The sequence below is a fragment of the Stegostoma tigrinum genome, chromosome 11 (genome assembly GCF_030684315.1).
Source record: "Stegostoma tigrinum isolate sSteTig4 chromosome 11, sSteTig4.hap1, whole genome shotgun sequence".
NCBI classification, from domain to species: domain Eukaryota; kingdom Metazoa; phylum Chordata; class Chondrichthyes; order Orectolobiformes; family Stegostomatidae; genus Stegostoma; species Stegostoma tigrinum.
Genome location: NC_081364.1, coordinates 17,541,040 through 17,559,601, shown reverse-complemented (window position 1 = coordinate 17,559,601; position 18,562 = coordinate 17,541,040). Strand labels below are relative to the sequence as shown.

At 41.2% G+C, this 18,562-nt stretch overlaps 1 protein-coding gene across 1 annotated transcript; it reads left to right on the top strand.

The window, feature by feature from the left end:
• Positions 1–55: 55 nt before the first annotated feature.
• On the top strand, positions 56–15,535 carry LOC125460160 (ankyrin repeat and SOCS box protein 13-like). Its single transcript, XM_048547284.1, has 6 exons — positions 56–267; positions 2,519–2,659; positions 5,502–5,692; positions 10,841–11,034; positions 12,057–12,185; positions 14,943–15,535. Exons 3-6 carry the CDS (start codon positions 5,512–5,514, stop codon positions 15,180–15,182), a joined length of 744 nt encoding a protein of 247 aa, XP_048403241.1. The 5' UTR covers positions 56–267; positions 2,519–2,659; positions 5,502–5,511; the 3' UTR covers positions 15,183–15,535.
• Positions 15,536–18,562: the final 3,027 nt, after the last annotated feature.

Here is an 18,562-nt window from a genome sequence, read left to right as displayed (position 1 = left end):
CAAGAACGAGCACGCATACGTTGTGCTGGCCAGGACGCGCACGTCTGTACTCGGAGGGAGGGGCAACAGTAGAAGAGAGGCCAGTGTTCAGCACCGCGGACAGCGCTCAGGTTAATTGCCTGAGCATCGATATCCTCTGCCAGATAGGATTTTCACCGCGAGTTTGGAGCTCTGGGGCTGAGATAACCCATTGCAAGACCCGTTTGCTCCCAGTGGAAGCGAAGCAAGAACCAACCGGGCCCGGGGCTTGAATGCAATAATTCGTGGGTATGTGCAATGCAGGAGGGTTCTTGCGGAATCTTGCAGCCCCTCTTGCTGGTATCTATCTGGCCTCTTTCCTTCCAACACTTTCTGCGATGGGGGAAATTGATGCACGCTCCAGAAAAATTGGAGGACTATTTAATGCAGACTAACTGAGGCAATGTTAAAACCATCAGAGTCAACGTGGTATTATAAAAGGGAAATTGCATTTGTCAAATTTTACTTGGCGTGTTTTTTTCATTTGAAAATGTTACTATCGGGTAAAGAGAGGGAAAACCGGAAGTAGAGTATACTTGGATTTCAAAAAGGCATGAGATAGAGTGCCACAAAAATAAGTTAATCCACAAGATAAGAGCTCATGGAATCAGGGTAATATGTTACCATGAATGAAGATTGGTAAATGGACAGGAAATAAAAGGTAGGAAAAAACAAGGCCTTTTTCAAGCTGGAAGGCTTTAAGTAGCAGAATGCCACAAGGATCAGTCCTGGGGCCTCAGGTATCTACAGTTTAGACAAAGAGACAGAGCAATGTATCAAAGTTCACTCTGCTCGTAGAAAGCTAGATGGGATGCAAGCTGTGAAGAGGACAAAAAGAAGCTGCAAAGAGATATTGACAGTTTGTGTAGGCAACAAAAAGGCAGATAGAGCAATAATATGGGACAGAATGACATTTGGATGACAGCAAGACTTGGGTATGCTTGGTACAAAGAGCTCAAAGTTAGTTACCAGATACTGGAAACAATTAGGAAGTTAAGTAACATGTTAGACTTCAATGCAAAGAGAATAGAGATGAGAATAAAGATGCCTTCATGCAATTGGCTTCAGTGAGACCACTCATGGGACACTGTGTTGAATTTCGGTCTCCATTTTTAAGTAATGATATACTTGTATTTATTGTACTACTGTGAAAATTCACTGAATTAATCTTCAAGCAGAGAAGGTGGTCCTAAGATTAGGATGTGAGTAAATCACGCCTATATATTTCAGACTTTAGAAGAATGAGAGGTTATCTCAATGAAGCATTTCAGCTTCTGCAAGATCTTTACAGGTTTGATACTGAGAGGTTGTTTCCCTGATTGGGAAATCTAGACCACAAGGTCTTGGTCTAAGGGTATGGAGTTGATCATTTAGGATGAAAATGAGGTATTTCTTCACTCAGAGGTTATGAGTTTTTGAGGTTTTATACTCCAGAAATTTTGAAATACTCCATTGTTAAATATATTTGAAGTTGAGATGGACAGAATTCTGATCTGCCTGGGAATAAGAGAGTATAGGGAATGAGTGAGGAATTAGAGTTGAAGTAAAAATCAGCCAATAATACGTTAGATGATGCAAAAGGCTTAATGGGCTACATGGCTATTCCTGCTCTGTTTCTTTTATTTATTGGCAGAACGTGCAAATGCAACAAATAAAACAGCAAATGACATCAGTGATGTGGGTCCTGATGTAAAGCTGCTTTTGTACGGTAGGATCGAAGGTGCAGAAATATCCCCACCTTCACCCTCTCTCCCTCCTTTTCAAGCTCAGACAATGCTTACTAGTTGCCAAACTCCTTAAAAATTAGCAGTAAACTCATAGGTTAACCTCTTATTTCAACCTAGATAAATTATATATAAGAATTAAATTATCTATGCAAGATAAGATATACAGACTGCCGCAGCTTAGCTGACAATGGTTACTAAAGCTATGCATACCTGCAGGCCTTCATTCCCAGTTTGTTTTGGTCATTACTCATCAGTGTTACATTAGGAGCCCTTCATTTATTTCCAATCTTTTTGGACTCAAAAGGGGAATATCATCATTCCTGCACCTACTGGTTATCTAATAATTTCTGAAAATTGGTAACAATCATAATCCAGAAGTGATTGATCTTGTCTACCATATCCTAATGACACTTAGACACTGTTTGGACTTGATATGAATAATGGCTACTGGCATAAGATATTTCATATTGCTCAAAAACATGAAGAGTGAGCATCTTCAAAAGACAAAGCAGAGTAGCAAAAGTAGGAAGGAAAATATGTTTATTCTTTTTAAAAGAAATATTCCTGTTATACTTCCAACTTACAAATGAAAAAGTTTCAATATTCACATCTTTATTACTCATGGGTTTGGTGTTCCAAATTTGTATTTTTTCTCGGTTGTCACAGATGCTTCATGACTGGCCATTTAGCTGATATAGTGGATTTTTTAAAGAGTAATTGCTTTGTGCTTTTTAAATAAATTTACTGCGTAATCAATTCTTAATCTTTTACAGATGACTGTTGGCCATTTTAAAGTCTTCACTTGCCCAGGAAGTCCAATCTTCCATGGCAGGACAAAAATCATTTTGTAGCTTCACAAACAATGGTGTTAACTCGAAGGCCACTGCTCCAATGGCAGAAATGAAGGATTGCTGGTAGGTCATTTGCAATCATTGCATGTATGAAAGTTACTGCTCGATGCCTATTATCTGACGGTGCAGGAATTAAGATTAAGGCCCATGGTTTATTGTAGCAGCATTTCAGATCCAACACAGTTGCAAAGTGATCAGTTCACCTCAAGAATGACAGTCACTAAACCACTGAGGTTTGCTTGCCTGATACAGAAGCTTAATGTTTAAAATTAATCAATGACATGTCTTTTGTCTGACCAAATCAAAACCTTCTCAAAACTACCTGATTGACACTATAATGCAAAGGTACTTTCTCCTACTATTATGTACCTGTCCCAGTGAGTGGCTGCAGATAAATGCAGAAGCCAATTATCCATTTTATCACTGAGAATATTCCATTTTCCATGCAAGAAAACCTAAAAGAGGAATGTAAACATCTTCAAAATTGAGAAATTACTCTTTTATCTGAAAATCTGTGAACTTTCCAGGGTACTCTACCAAGATTTGGAACAAGAGAAATGTGGGACAAGTGTAGAAATTAGTTTGGAGCCCTGATATCTTGACTCCAGCCATTGCTTTAAATTTACATGGGGTCTTCACTTAAATGAAACCTCTCTCTGCAGCATGGTACCCCATGTCAAAGAGGAGATAAGATGGAGAATAAGTGCCCCAGGCCAGCGATTCACCTGGTCCAACTCTAACTCTTCAATCACTTTCTTCTCACTTCTCACTTTGCTTTCCTGGGCATAGGCTGTACACCAGTATCCATTCCAAGCCCACCGGTTCCCATAGTTATCTTAACAACACCTCCTTACACCGTGCTTCATGCAAGGATTCCATTCCTTTCTCCCAATTTCTCTGTCTCTGTCTCAATTATACCTCTTTCCACTGGGGTGCCTCTGACATGACCTCAGCTGAGGATTACACCCCATTGTGGTTGACAGGCCCTAGCTGTATGCAACTCATTTTCCACACTTACGTCCATATCCCTTTGCTGCTTCCCCAAGCAACTTGCTCAAATTTTCCAACCCACTAGTCTCCGCATTCAAAAGATCATCCTCTGTACTTCTGCCTCATCCAGCAAGATGCCAGCACCAAACATATCTTCCCCATCTCTTCACAGTCAGCATTCTGCAGGGACCATTCCCTCCATGACATACTGGCCTATTCCTCCCTTGCTCCTAACACTTTCTCACCATCGCATAGCGCCTTCCCATGCCATCATAGAGGTGCAACACCTGCCCGGTAACCTCCTCTCTTCCCTCCCACCACCCGACGCATCTTCCAGGTGGAACAACTTTTTATTTGTACTTCTTTCAATCTAGCCTACAATACTTGCTGCTCATAATGTAGTCTCCTTTACATTAGCAAGACCTAATGAAGACTGGGTGACCTCTTCGTGGAACACATTTATCTTGTCCATAGGAATGATCTTGACCTCCCAGTTCCATGCCCTTTCAAAGACTCCCTTGCTCCCATGATAACTTCTTTGCCTTGAGCCAGTTGCAATGTACCAATGAGGCACTGTACAGGCTCAAAGAACAACATGTCATTTTTATGTAGACCCTTTACAACCTCTCTATTAAATTCTACAACTTCAGAACCTGCCTTATATGGTCTGTCCTCCATCTCTTTTAAATTCTTACTTCTCTCCCTCAACTGGTTTGTCTTGTTTGTGTCTTGTTTGGCTTGTTTTCAATTAAAAGAGCACATTTTCAGTCCTTTACATTTCAATTTATTCCAACTTTACATCCTGATACCTTTCACCCTAGTTAGTAACCCCTTTGTCTTTTATACTGGACTTCCACATGTTCTCTTTTCTCCTCTTCCACCTCTGTCAAAAGTATAAAATCCACCATTTTAGTTCTAGAGAAGAGTCATATCAGATGTGAAATATTAATTTTGTTTCTCGCTCCACAGTTGCTGTCAGACCTGCTAAGTTTCTCCAGCAGTTTCTGCGTCTGTTTCAGATCTCTGGCATATGCTACTGTTTTGCTTTCATTCTACCTGGCCAGGACTTTCCTTGGCTCCTGGCAGCGGTCTGTTGGTAGCCATATACCGGGTGAAATTGACACAAAGTGATAGCTCTCTAATGCTATTACCAAACCCAGCAGAGATTTAGGCTTTCTTTGTCAGGAGATAAGCCAAGATTTGTTAGGAGATGTAATGCTCTACCAGAAACAATCTTGGAAATAGAAGCTATTGTCACTGTTAAAAGGAAAATCAACAACATGAAAAACACATTTCAAGATATCAGGGAAATATACAGAAATTAGATTGAGTAGATATGTATTGCGGAAATATAGTTCACATAGACTTGGTAAAATGGCCTCTCTCTCTCATTTAAAATCTTTTTGATCACAGCTTCTAAAGCTTAGTACAACATTGCATTTGCTCAGTGGGCCACTGGTGGAATTTTACGTAACATTATTTCCATTTATGAAAACTTTCATTGGTATCATCATCATAGTATCCCTATAGTGTGGAAACAGGCCCTTCAGCCCAACATGCCCACACCAGCCGTCAGAACATCCCACTGAGACCCATCCCCCTGTAATCCACCTAATCTATACATCCCTGAACACTATGGGCAATTTAGCGTGGCCAATCCACCTAGCCTGCACATCTTTGGACTGTGGGAGGAAACCAGAGGAAACCCACGAGACACAGGGAGAATGTACAAACTCCACACAGACAGTCGCCCAGCAGTGGAATCAAACTTGGGTCCCTGGTGCTGTGAGTCAGCAGTGCTAACCGCTGAGCCACCGTGCTGCCCACTAAGTATCTTGTCGGATTGCTAGGTAGTGCTACAGACTACCTTTATGAAGTTCATACCATGAATGCTTAGTTTCTTTCTCCCATACAGACACAACAGAATGGGATTTTATATCAGTTCCATGTCCGGGGCTGAACTAAAAAACACCAGATTCCAGCAAGGGACATCGCAGGGGCAGCAGTACCAAACAGCACCCAACTACAACTACAAATGGACTGATCTACATTGTGAAGCGAGCCATGGGAACATTGAGAGACTGCAGGCATTGCTTTGCATTGCAGGTACAATAGGGGTTATATCAGAAGTACCAGTTTATTCATGGCAGTGATATTGCAACTCTTTCCTTTTACCTTTGGAAACTGTTATAGATCTTAAACAAGTCCTAGTATTTAAATACCAATTTTCGTTAAATTACAGAATTTCGTTAAATTACGAGCAACACAGAAATAATTGAAAAACGGTGGAAGAAAAGCTAACTGAGTGACTAAGGTCAAACTGATGAAACTTTTACAGATGAGAGGTGGCAAAATTCTATGGAGACAATTCCAGAGAATAGGCATGTGCTCCTTGCTGATAATCAGTGAGGGTGGAGTAGGAAGGAAGGTACATGGAAGAATGGAGCATACGCACTAGAACCTGAGACTGGGGGATGTTGCTAAGTGAGCCAAAGCTAGGGAGGATTTTGTACAAGATTTGAGTTGTTTTGATTTAATGTCACATGTGTCTAAGTACAGTGAAAATCTTTGTTTGCAGGCAGTATAGGCAAATCAGGGTAATCAAGGACATACAGATCATAAACTGAGAAAGAACTTAGAGTGAGGCATACAGGTTACACTGCACAAATCATGCGTGAGGCAAGATCAACATTATTTGAAGTTACAGAGTCCATTCATCAACCTAACAACAGCACGGAAGAAGCTGTTCTTGAACATGGTGTGCGTGTTCAAGCTTTTGTATCTTCTGCCTGATGGAAGAGGTTGTAGGAGAGCATTACTGGGGTGGGACGGGCATTTGATGATGTTGGCAGCCTTTCTGCAGCAATGAGACATGTAAATGGAGTCCATGGGTGGAAGGTTGGCTTCCATAATTGCCTGGGCCGTGCATTCCACCTTCTCTAGTTTCTTACGGTACTGGGCAGAGCAATTCCCATACTAGTGATAATGGGAACTGCAGATGCTAGGGAATCCAAGGTAACAAATTGTGGAGCTGGATGAACACAGCAGGCCAAGCAGCATCTCAGGAGCACAAAAGGTTTTGTGCACCTGAGTTGCTGCTTGGCCTGCTGTGTTCATCCAGCTCCACACTTTGTTATCTTCAATTCCCATGCTAGGTGGTTATGCACTCGGACAGTATGCTTTCAATGGTGCGTCTGTAAAAGTTGGTAAGGGACCTTACAGACATGCTAAATTTCCCGAGCTGCCTAAGGAAGAAAAGGTGTTGATGAGTCTTCTTCACCATCGCATCTATGTGGGAAGTCCGGGACAGGCTGTTGTACCGTCACTCTTAGGAACTTGACAGTCTTGACTCTGTCCACCTCCGCTCCGTTAATGTGGATGGGGGATTGTTCTCCTCCTTTCTTACGGAAGTCAACGATCAGTTCTTTAGATTTGCCTACATTGAGAGAGAAGTTGTTATCATCGCGCCACTTTACTAAGCCCTCTATCTCCTTTCCCACTCATTCTTGTTTGATATCTGTCCATGGTGGTATCATTGGCAAACTTGTAGATGGCATTGATTTGGAATTTGGCTACACAGTCATGGGTGTACAGGAAGTACAGTAGGGGACCGAGAATGCATCCTTGGGCGAGCTCCAGTGCCGAGTTTCATTGTGGAGGAGGTGCAGTTGCCCATCTTCACTGATTGGGGTCTACGAGTCAGGAAGCTGAGGATCCAGTTGCAGCGGGTGGAGCCGAGACCTAGATCTCGGAGTTTTGAGATCAGTCTGGAGGGGATGGTCGTGTTGAAGGTGGAGCTGTAGTTAATGTGTAGGAATCTGATGTGGGTATCCTTGCTGTCCAGATGTTCCAGGGGTAAGGACAGGGTGAGGGAAATGGCATCTGCTGTGGATCCCTTGTGCCAGTAGGCAAATTACAGGGGATTAATGCAGGCTAGGAGCCTAGTGTTGGTGTGGATCATGACCAGCGTCTTGAAGCAATTCATTGATTATGGAGGTCAGAGCCACCCAGCGGTCAGCATAGGATCTAATTGCACGGCTGGACACACCATCCAGTCCCACTGCTTTCCTTGGATGGACACCCAGGAAGAACAATATAGCATTTGCAATGGTGGTGGAGGGAGCAGGTGCGTCCGGGGCTGTTAGGCTAGGTGACACTGCATTGTCGCCATTTTGCTTGAACTGAGCATAGAAAGCATTGAGCGCATCAGGGGCGGATATGTTTTTGTCCGCTATCTTGCTCTGCTTCATTTTGCATCCCGTTATGTTATTTAGGCCTTGCCACAGGCAGCAGGAGTCCATATAGTTGGCTTGGCCCTCTAACTTGGCCCGGTACTGCCTGTTGGTATCTTTGATGGCTTTGCAGAGGTCACATTGCGGAGGGACAATGCTTTCTAATTCAAAATGGACCAATAGAAATCGGTCACAATAAGGAAAATGGGTGGATGTAACTCAGTGTGGCCCAGATATTGGAGGTGTAGAGTTTATGATAAGTTGGAGTTTGGCAGAGTCTCAAAGAATAGTGATGAAATCATGTACTGAGGTCAAAAGAATATTGTCAGGTTTCCAGTGGAAGGGAAGGTTGGACTGTAGAATTTATGAAATGGGTAGGATATGTTCTTTGACACAAACTTGGATAGAACACTGAGACTATACACCTTTGACTTCAGCCAAAGCGGGATGTCGAAAAGAAGAATGAAGTTACCATAAGACCATAAGATGTAGGAGTAGAAGTAGACTATTCAGCCCAACAAGTCTGCTCTACTATTCAATGAGATGATGGCTGATCTGATAATCCTCAAGTCCACTTTCCTGCCTTTACCCCTTAACACTTGATTCCTTTATCAATTGAAAATCCGCCTAGCTCAGACTTGAATTAGGGAAAGACTGTAGAACTTTGGTAGATAATGAAATGTGAGGCTGGATGAACACAGCAGACCCAGAAGCATCTCAGGAGCACAAAAGCTGACATTTCGGGCCTAGGCCCAAAACGTCAGCTTTTGTGCTCCTGAGATGCTGCTGGGCCTGCTGTGTTCATCCAGCCTCACATTTCATTATCTTGGATTCTCCAGCATCTGCAGTTCCCATTATCACTGATACAGAACTTTGGTAGAAGCTGAATCTCATAATGCTGTGCTATAGGTCTACCAGTAAGATATTACTGGTGTTAAATTGGAAACAAGCCCAAAACATTTGGTTCAGGAAGAAAGAGATGTTTTCTTCTGTGTGGCGAGCTCTCATAAGACATAGCAAGCAGAAATTTGTTCTTACAGATTTGGTCATTTGACCCTGATTCATTGAAGCACCATCTTCACCAGGAAGAACACGTGAAAGCAAACTCACAAGTAATACAAAAACGAACATTAGAACGTCTTCAAATTTATGTAAAAGAAAAGAAAGGCCAAAGTGAACAGAGGCCCCTTACAGAATGAAATAGTTCCCTTCCAAGCCACTCACCATCCTGACTTGGAAATATATCGCCATTCCTTCACTGTTACTGGGTCAAAATCCTGGAATTCTCTCCCTGATGGCATTGTGGGTCAACCTACAACAGGTGGACTGCAGCGGTTCAAGAAGGCAGCTCACCACCACCTTCTCAAAGGCAACTAGGGACTGGCAATAGATGTTGGCCAGCCAGTGACACCCGCATCCCACAAAAATGAATCGAAAAAGACAATAATAGGGAACCAGGAAATGGCAGAGGCCTGAATAAACAGAGGCAGAGGCTCTGAACCAGCCTTCAATGTAAAGGATATCAATAGCATTCCAACTAAACTAAATTATTAAGGCGGTATTTGCTGACACCAATGCATACCAGTGCAATATGCCACTTTAAGTCATGTGTCTGCAGATTTCAGGGGGATGTAGATGGGCTGGGTGACTGGGACGAAGAGATAGGATGGAATGGGAAAATCAGGACTGTGTGGGATTTTGGGTCCGGTGGAGGGGTGTAGGGGGCCGGGGTGCAGGGGTGCAAGGAAGCCCAATTGGGATTGAGCGTAGATCAGAACCTGGTAGGGGTGTGGGTTGGAGTTGGAGGGGTCAGGACTGTGGGAGGCGAAGATTAGGACTAGTGCGGAGGGATATAGGCAGGTTAAATGACTGGGAAAAACATTGGTAGATTCAATGTAAAGTAGGAAAATGTGAGGCTATGCAGATTTTCAGGAAAACAGAGCTGAAATTCATTTAAATGGAGAAAGACTGCGGAAAGCTCCATTCCAGGGGTTTCAGGGTTCCTTTTGCATTTGTTAGAGAAAGCTGGCATTCAAGTTCAGTGGGTTATAGGAAAGGCAAGTAGACTGTCAGTCATTATTTCGAAAGGAATAGAGTATAAACAGAGGGGAGTTTTGTTAAAAGCATGCAAGGCACAAGTCAGGCCACACTTGGAATACAACAAACAGTTTAGTGCCCACCTGAAAGAAAAGATGCACTGATATTAAAGGCATTAGAAGGTCCATTATGTTGATTCCAATTATGGTGATATTTTATGATAAGGAAAAGTTGTGTAGGTTGTTCTTGCATTCATTAGGGATTAGAAGAATGAGGGACTGCTTTATTGAAACGTGCAAGATTCTTAGGCTGCTTGACAGGGTAGATTTAGTGAGGTCATTTCCCTTTGTGGGAGAGTCTAGGACCACAGGGCACAATCCCAGAAGAGTGGTTCACACATGTAAGACAGAGATGAAGATGAATTGTTTTCCTCAGCAGCTAGTGAATTTGTGAAATTCTTTGTTGTAGAGGGCTGTTGAAGTTGGATCACTAAGTATATTCAAGGCTGAAATACACAGATTTTTAATCAGTAAGGCAATCAAGCTTTCTGGGAAAAAGGCGGGAAAGTCGAGTTGAGGATTAACGGATCAGCCATGAGCTTATTGAATGGCAGAGCAGCTTGATAGGCTGAATGCTCCTCTGTCTTGCATTCTTATGATCTTATGTGCTAAGAATTGTGTTTAAGTTTTAGTAAACAATGCAGCTTTGAAAGAGTGAAAAGAACTCACAAATGTTATAATTTGACAACAAAATGAAAACACACACATTCAGTGTTGTGTCCTCAGTATCGTGGGACACAGTAGAAGGAAGGATATGTTATTCTTATCGTACTGACCCTGTGCTTTGGTACAGTATAACAATCTTCTAATTAATTGACACACATGCAAAATATGAGGAGTGACTGTGAAACATAGTTAAACACATCTGAGGTTTTGTAACGTCACTTCAAGCGTAATAATTATTTTTTGATCTTGTGCCATTTCAGGTGAGGATCAGGTCAATCAGAAGGATTACTATGGCAAGAGCCCCCTCTACTGGGCTGCATACAAAGGGCAGCGAGCTTGCATCGAGTTACTGCTGGAACATGGTGCTGATGCCAACAGCCAGTGTAAACATGGAGCCACTCCACTCCATGCTGTAATTGGTCTATTTCCTGATTGTGCTCTGCTTCTCATACAGGTTAGCGCTCTGGCATGGTACTCAGCACATCTTTATGGGCTACAAATAATCAGCAAACTGAAGCTGAAACTTTCGCAAATCAGGAATTAGTCTGAGAGAATAGTAACTGTTTGGTTCAGGCCTTTAAAATAAACCCTGCAGTCACAAATTTGACCTGAATGTTTCACGATATCAAACCAAAGTGGTAAGATATGAGTTGGTGCTGTGATGCTCCAAGTGGTTGATTTCCCATGCCATTTTGCTATTTTTGAGAATGAAAGAGTACAGTTCCCTATGAGAAAGTAAGTCAGAATGGAAATGACCAGTCTAATTCTTCAGTGTAGAGATCTTGTGATGCAGTGGATAGTGTCCCTGCCTCTGAGCCAGAAGTTCTGTGTTCACGTCCCACTCCAGAACTTGACTGCCATGGAGTTTGTGTCGTAACTTGGCCAAACAGGTTGAATGTTAAATTGTAAACCCTTCCAAAGATGACACAGATAGATGGTAACAGTGGAGTAGATTCCTGGTTAGCTGCATACTGGAAAGGAACTGGGGACTCTACCATCACAGTCCATAGCTCCAGGCTAAAACATGCAAGTAAGATTGTATGCTTCCGTTGCAACTCTGACTCCTTGCACAGTTTGACCAGTTCAGTTGGTAGGACAGCCATTGAGGATCAAATTGGTTTCTCAGTGCTATCCTCATCGCTGGCTGCATTGGACCTGCTTCCTTGCCTCTATATAAGGTGAAGGTTGGAGCACTGAGTTCCACAAAGAAGAACAGGACTCCCGTACAACATTTAACAACTGATAATGCTTGGGAACACGTTGTCTGCTCAGATTTTCAGTTGGAGTCAGCGTGTTATCCAGGGATATCAAAGCAAAGGGTAAAATGATAAAAGTCCATAGTGGAAGAAATTCAAAAGGATGTGAATACATTGTAATCTTTTCAAATGTAACTACCTGCAAGAGATTTTTAAAAGATCCATTATATCTCATAGATTTAGCATCAAGCTTTTCCTCCCCACCTTTTTTCTATTTCAGAATGGAGCAGATGTAGACCTTCCTGACAACTGGGGTGTAACCCCCATGTACTTGGCTGCCTGTAGTGGACAACTTGACTGTTTGCGACTGCTTGTCCTGTCTGGAGCAAAAATCACTTACAGAAATAAGGTATGGGAAGAAAAAGAAGCATTGGTTCATCAGCAGCATCAGGCAACATGGGGAGTTCTGAGGAAGGGTCACTAGTCCCGAAATGTGAACTCTGTCCATAGATGCTGCCAGACCTGCTGAGCTTTTCCAGCAGTTTCTGTTTTTATTCCTGACCATGAGATGAGAGACCATCGAATGTATGAAATCATGTAAAGCTGGTGACAAGTCAGCAGTCTATTTTGCATCTCTCCTGACTTTTGTTTTCAGCAACTTCAAAATTGAGCCTATGTCATACACTCAGCTTCACTCATGAGAAACATGAGTGTTGCTGAGAAATCACATACATTGGTGAAACTTTTTTTGTCTTCCACCAATCAGGACAATTTACAAGAATGCTAGAGTAAATAGGCACAAGATGTTTGCACTGTTTGAGAAGGACCCACTGATTGGTAAATGAACTCTGAATAACAGAGGCATTGCCAACTAATCACTTGTCGGAGTGAAAACAAATCAGCATTCTCTTCTCACACAATGTAAAAACATTGTTCTCTTTATATAGATATTCTTGCAAATTGTCCTGATCTGTACAAGATGAAATGCTACACTATAATGTTATAAAGCAGATGCCCATCTGAGAACTAACACCGAAACACCCAAAGAGGAGCACCACATCCCGTAATATGTAAAATGAGTGTGAAAAGTAGTGTAACGGTTCTTCAGCAACTTCTGTTGGGTAAATAGAATAAATCCCTGACACTCACTTTAAAATCAACAAGTAACAATTTATTTATTGAACATTAACAGTAAACAAATTAACTATACTGTTACCAAATTGAATAAATACCTTCTAACTACTAAATATTCCTGAATAAAATAAGAACCTAATGGTATGCTGCTCCAGTAAGTATAAGTCCCACTGATACAAACTAAAATGGACTTTATTTTGAATGCAAGCTATGGCAATATATTTCTGTGCAGAATGCGGGGCGAGAGCGCAGATTAAATTTTCTTCGAAGCCTTTTCCCATTTCTGTCATCTAATTATCATGATTCTAGTTTAATGTGATATGTAAATGATGGTGACACTACATAAAATATGCTTGCATTTATATACTTCCTTTCACAACCTTAGGATATCCCCAACTGCCTCAGCACTGATTGAGTATATCTGATGCATAGTGACTGCTGTAAGTTAAGGGACATAGCAGCCATCTTTAGTTGCAATAAAGTTCCACAAACAGAAATGAGATAATGAAAATGTAGCTTGTTTTGATAACATCAGTTATCATTTGGTAAAACCAAATATAAGTATTTGCCACAATTATTTTGAATCATAGAATCCCTACAACGTGGAAGCAGGCCATTCAGCCCATTGAGTCCACACTGGCCCTCCAAAGAACATCCCATCCAGACCCACCCCTATCCCTATAACCTTGCATTTCCCATGAGTAACCCATCCAGCATGCCTATCCTTGGCACTACTGGACAATTTAGCATGGCCAATCATCTATCCTGTACATCTTTGGACTGGGGAGGAAAATCGGAGTATCCGGGTGAAACTCACGGAGATACAATGAGCAAACTCCACACAAGCAGCCACCCGAGGGTGGAATTGAATCCGGGCTCCTGACATTGTGAGGCATTAGTGCTAACTGCTGAGCCACCATGCCACCCCTTTTGAGTAATGATATGAAAAAAAAAATTTAAAAGTGCTCTGTTTTGTAGCATTCCTGTCATATTGAGGTTCTGTACTCAACCATGGTGTGCAGAGGGACCAGAAAATCCGACCTGGCAGCCAAAAGTGTCAAGGGCAGTAGATTAAGAGCTGGCAACTTTATCCATTTGACAGAGGGACTGGTACCTCTTAATAAATGTTACATTTTGGCAGATCACATGGCTTTAAATTCTATTTCAGTTTTATGTAATACAAAATTTCTTAGTTATTCCAAATACTAAAATGGTTGCTAGCCACAATTTGGCTCTTCTTTGTCACAGTGGTCACTCAATCAGTTTGCAACAAAAGGAAACGTTTTTGTTCATGAGATGAGGGCATCATTGGCTAGGCCAGCTTTTATTGCCCATTCTTAATTACCCAGAAGGCAGTTAGAGTCAACCACATTGCTGTAGGTCTGGACTAACATGTAGGCCAGACCAGGGAAGGATGGCAATTTCCTCCCCTAAAGGACATTAGTGAGCCAGATGGTGTTTTCTGAAAATCAACAACAGATTTAATTCAGAACAGACATTTAATTTCAGATTTTTAATAACTTAATTCAAATTTCACTGTCTGCCATGGTGGGATTTGAAACCAAGTCCCCGAAACATTACCTGGGTCACCAGTAAATTGATGGTTGTACCAGAAAACTGAAACGATACTTTATAGAAGTGAAAGCAAATTACCGTGATGCTATAAGTCTGAACTAAAAATAGGAGGTGCTGAAGAAACTGACAGCATATATGAAGAAGGGGACACATCTTTAATTGGAGAATGGGCTATCTTTGAATAAAAGTGATATGCATGTAATTAAGGTATATCCTTTCTTAATAGAAAATACCTTCATTAATCTTTAGATAAGCAAATTAATAGAAGTTTAAAAAAGTAAGTATCCTTCTGAAATGTGTCGCCGTTACAGCTTCAAAATTCATTTTCCAGTGATATTACATTGCCCATTTTGCTTTAGATTGTGGAGTCACTAGCACTTAGCTTATATTTTGAAGTTGTGATCCACTGAGCTACGGCCCAAAAGCAGTGACACTTTGAAGTGTGTTATTATTTCAGAACACCGGAGAGGCCCCTAAACAGTTGGCTTCCAAGACCACCTTCCTGTCCTGGATAGATGGGTATCAGAAGAACCCACTATCATTAAAGCAAACCTGCCGGCTGAAGATCCGTGAGTCGATTGGCTATCGGAGGCTGCATGCCATCAGGACTCTTGACATCCCACAGTCACTGAAAAATTACCTTATGTTTGAGGACCTGACATTGTACAATGCTGCATCAGAAGCTACTCCAGTGTAACCCTGTACACCCCTCTCTTCAACATCCAACATTGTTTTGCAGTTACATCAGTGCCAGATTCCATGTTCTTTTCAAGTGCCTGCTATTCTTTTTCAGTAGTTCGTAGCCCATGAGCTGAGCTCTGTTCAAATGCTGCTGAGCAGGTTTCGATTTCTTTCTTTTCATTTGTTTGAAGAGTTAGTACATTATAAACAATTCCTTAATTGTTTCAAGCTGAAAAGTGGACACAAAGCAACAATTTAGTCTATTTTTCCTGATTTCATAATAATTTTGGGAAGCTTACGGTGGAAATCAATTGTCGAACAGAGTAACTGTTACCGCAGAATTTCAGTAAATGGAAGTGAGACAAAGAATGGTATTTAAAGACTGTTTTGTGATTAATCCATTTACATTGTCAAACCACGATTCAGTGAGGACTATGTCATTCTTCTCCTAATAAGCTTATAGTGTCTCAACAGTTCCCTCATGAATACAGTTTGACAGCTAGGATTACAAAATTGAATAAGTAAGCTTTTATTAAAATTTGGAATAAATATTATTGGTTTGTTGACATTCTCCCACTAACAGTTGATGGGAATACATCTTCAGAAACTTTGGTGAGGTCAGATTACATCACTTCATTTAATAGCTGAACAAGCTGATTCTTTCTGTTGCAGTTGCCACACATGAAGTTATCCCTTGCCAATGGTGAAGGAAGCTCTCTGCTCTCATGCCTCGTTTTCAGGGCTAGTGACACTTTAGAGCTTCTGAAATCACATGTTGTGGTGGAAAATTCCTGTCCATAACTGGTGTCTACATTGGCAATTGAGCATCAGCTTGTTTCCCACTTGTTGCAATTGATGTTGAGGGTGTTCAAGTCAATGATAGCATCCTTGAATCACAACTTTGTGTTCCCTACTGGCCTCTTGGCATGAGCCACCTCCTTGGGTAACATCACTGATGAACTTGTATAGCTCACAGTCATTCAATACTATCTATCACAGACAAGAGAGGTGAGTTGAGTTATTCTTACTATTCTCCTCTTCCATCCATAACTGAAGTGACTTTTAATTTCTTTTTCTATTTTTCTTTTCACTTTTAGAAATAAGCAGTAATGTGTTTGTTCAAACCTTGTTTGTGAGGTCCAGTTTAAAAATAATGTGCAGCGAATTATTTTGGTTTGAATACAAAGTAGACTTTACTAGAGTATTCAAAACCCAGGGAAATGGTTCACAACACATTCACATGTGAGAAAGGAAATAGGCTACAAATTACAAATTACTTAAAATCAAAGTTGTTGGAATTAGTTCACATGAATGAGAGAGTTAATTAAGTCAGTATCCAGTGGAAGTTATTTCAGTGACTGTGCACAGATGTTCTATTTACAAAAGCACTAATCAGCCAAATAGCTAGTGAAGGCAACGTAGTTATAAGCTGGAAAGTGGTTCACTTCACATGTGAAATAAAGGATTCTTTCAGAAATCAGTCTTTTGAGACAGGTAGAGATCAGATTCACCCAATAGTAAGTTTGGAACTGTTTACTGTTCTGGTGTTACAAGCAGACTACAGAAAGAATTAAGAACTTTGTATTAACGATGTTTCAAACAAACTAGCACTTTCAGTCATGCAACTTGGATTTCTATCTTAGTTATTCAGCTAATAAGTAGGGTTTTCATATCCGGGCCTAAAACTCTTGTGCTTGGTATCAAATAGCAATGATCACCTAGTTGAGCGTTAAGGCATTTCAGTGGTCTCCTTGACCAATAATGCAAGCTTTTGTCTACTGACTTCTGCTGATCCAAATTTTCTAGAAATTGTGGTCAACTGGCATCATGCAATTAGTGGTAGCTATGTTGTCACTCCAGCTAAATATCCATTTCAAAAATAGATGATTTTAAACAGGATGTAAACAAAAGATCTCTCTTCTGCTGCAAATCCTTATGCAAGTCAGGATATATTGTCCTGAAGATCCAGCTTTCAAGCCTCAGTTGTTTCTTGAGTACCTAGTAACCAGCTCCTGGTTGGGATACAATCCCTAATCCTCATGTAATCAGAGGAAAGCCAGTCATTGCTGAGTCAATACCTTATAGATTGGATTTCAGAACTTGATGCTGGCAGTGACTGATTTAATGCCTAAACGAGGTTCCCCAATTTGATATGGTTCTGGATAGAATATCCCAAATTGTTAAGATCCCAAATGAGATGGGATGAACTTGCTCCCCATCCTTGTTTACCCATTGTCTTATTGGTCACAAAATGATTTACAAACAGATCACCTCTCCTATTGAGACCTTTCTCCAGATCCAAATGATCTTATGCTGTAAAAAGAGCTAATGTAACCAGTTATTTTGTGAGTCAGCAAAGAGTGAGTTTTCTAATTCTTCTGACATTTAGTAATTAATAATGCAACATATGTACACAGGGACTTCAAACAAGAGCTAAATCCAAAAAGATAATTAAAAAGAGAACAGTTGAAAGATACAGCCAATGCAGTGAGGATGCTGATCACATTGATGTTGGTAGTTGAACAGTCAATTTCAATAATCGTATTTTGTAGATTGGTTGAGATTCTGTTGTTCTGGTTCCCTTTGACCATGACTGAATTCAGCATTCAGAGTGAGACAGGTTCCTTTCGTTGTCCAGAATCCTTTTGCCTGGTTTTCTAGCTAGCTGACTCAGAGTAACAGAGTTCCCTTACCTGCTACTCTGGGTAACTCTTGGACTCACAAACTCAGTCTAACACAATTTAACTCACTAGCACACAGAGAGCCTCAATCCCACCAGCACAGTCCAGTAGCATTGAAGCTGGCTTTTTAACCCTGCCCATTTGTATTGTTCAAAGGGAAAAAACACAAAATGTGTTTGCAGCTCAGGACATAGCTCACAGGAGGTGACTTATTGTTGAAGAGATGGTCATTAATCACTCGTTATCTTTGTAGTCATAAAAGATTACATTTTAGTTTTTTTGACTTGCTTCTTCCTTCTTTGAAGAGTTGTTGTTTGAAGTTCCCTTTGATCTTTTAGGTGTGGCATTCGATGAGACTGTGTCTGTCTCTCTCTCTCTCACAGACACACACACACCCAACAGTCACTTAATTTACATCCACGGCTATTTTTCACTGTATCAGTCTTCTTTTAAAAACAGATTTTGGAATTACAATGATAATGGGAACTGCAGATGCTGGAGAATCCAAGATAACAGTGTGGAACTGGATGAACACAGCAGGCCAAGCAGCATCTCAGGAGTACAAAAGCTGACGTTTCGGGCCTAGACCCTTCATCAGAGAGGAATTACAAGTTAAGAATGCCCACAGTATGTCAGGGTTCTGACCCATGGCCATGACACTGACAATAAAATACAATGGTTGTTCCCATCATGGGAGACAACTCATGGAAACTTC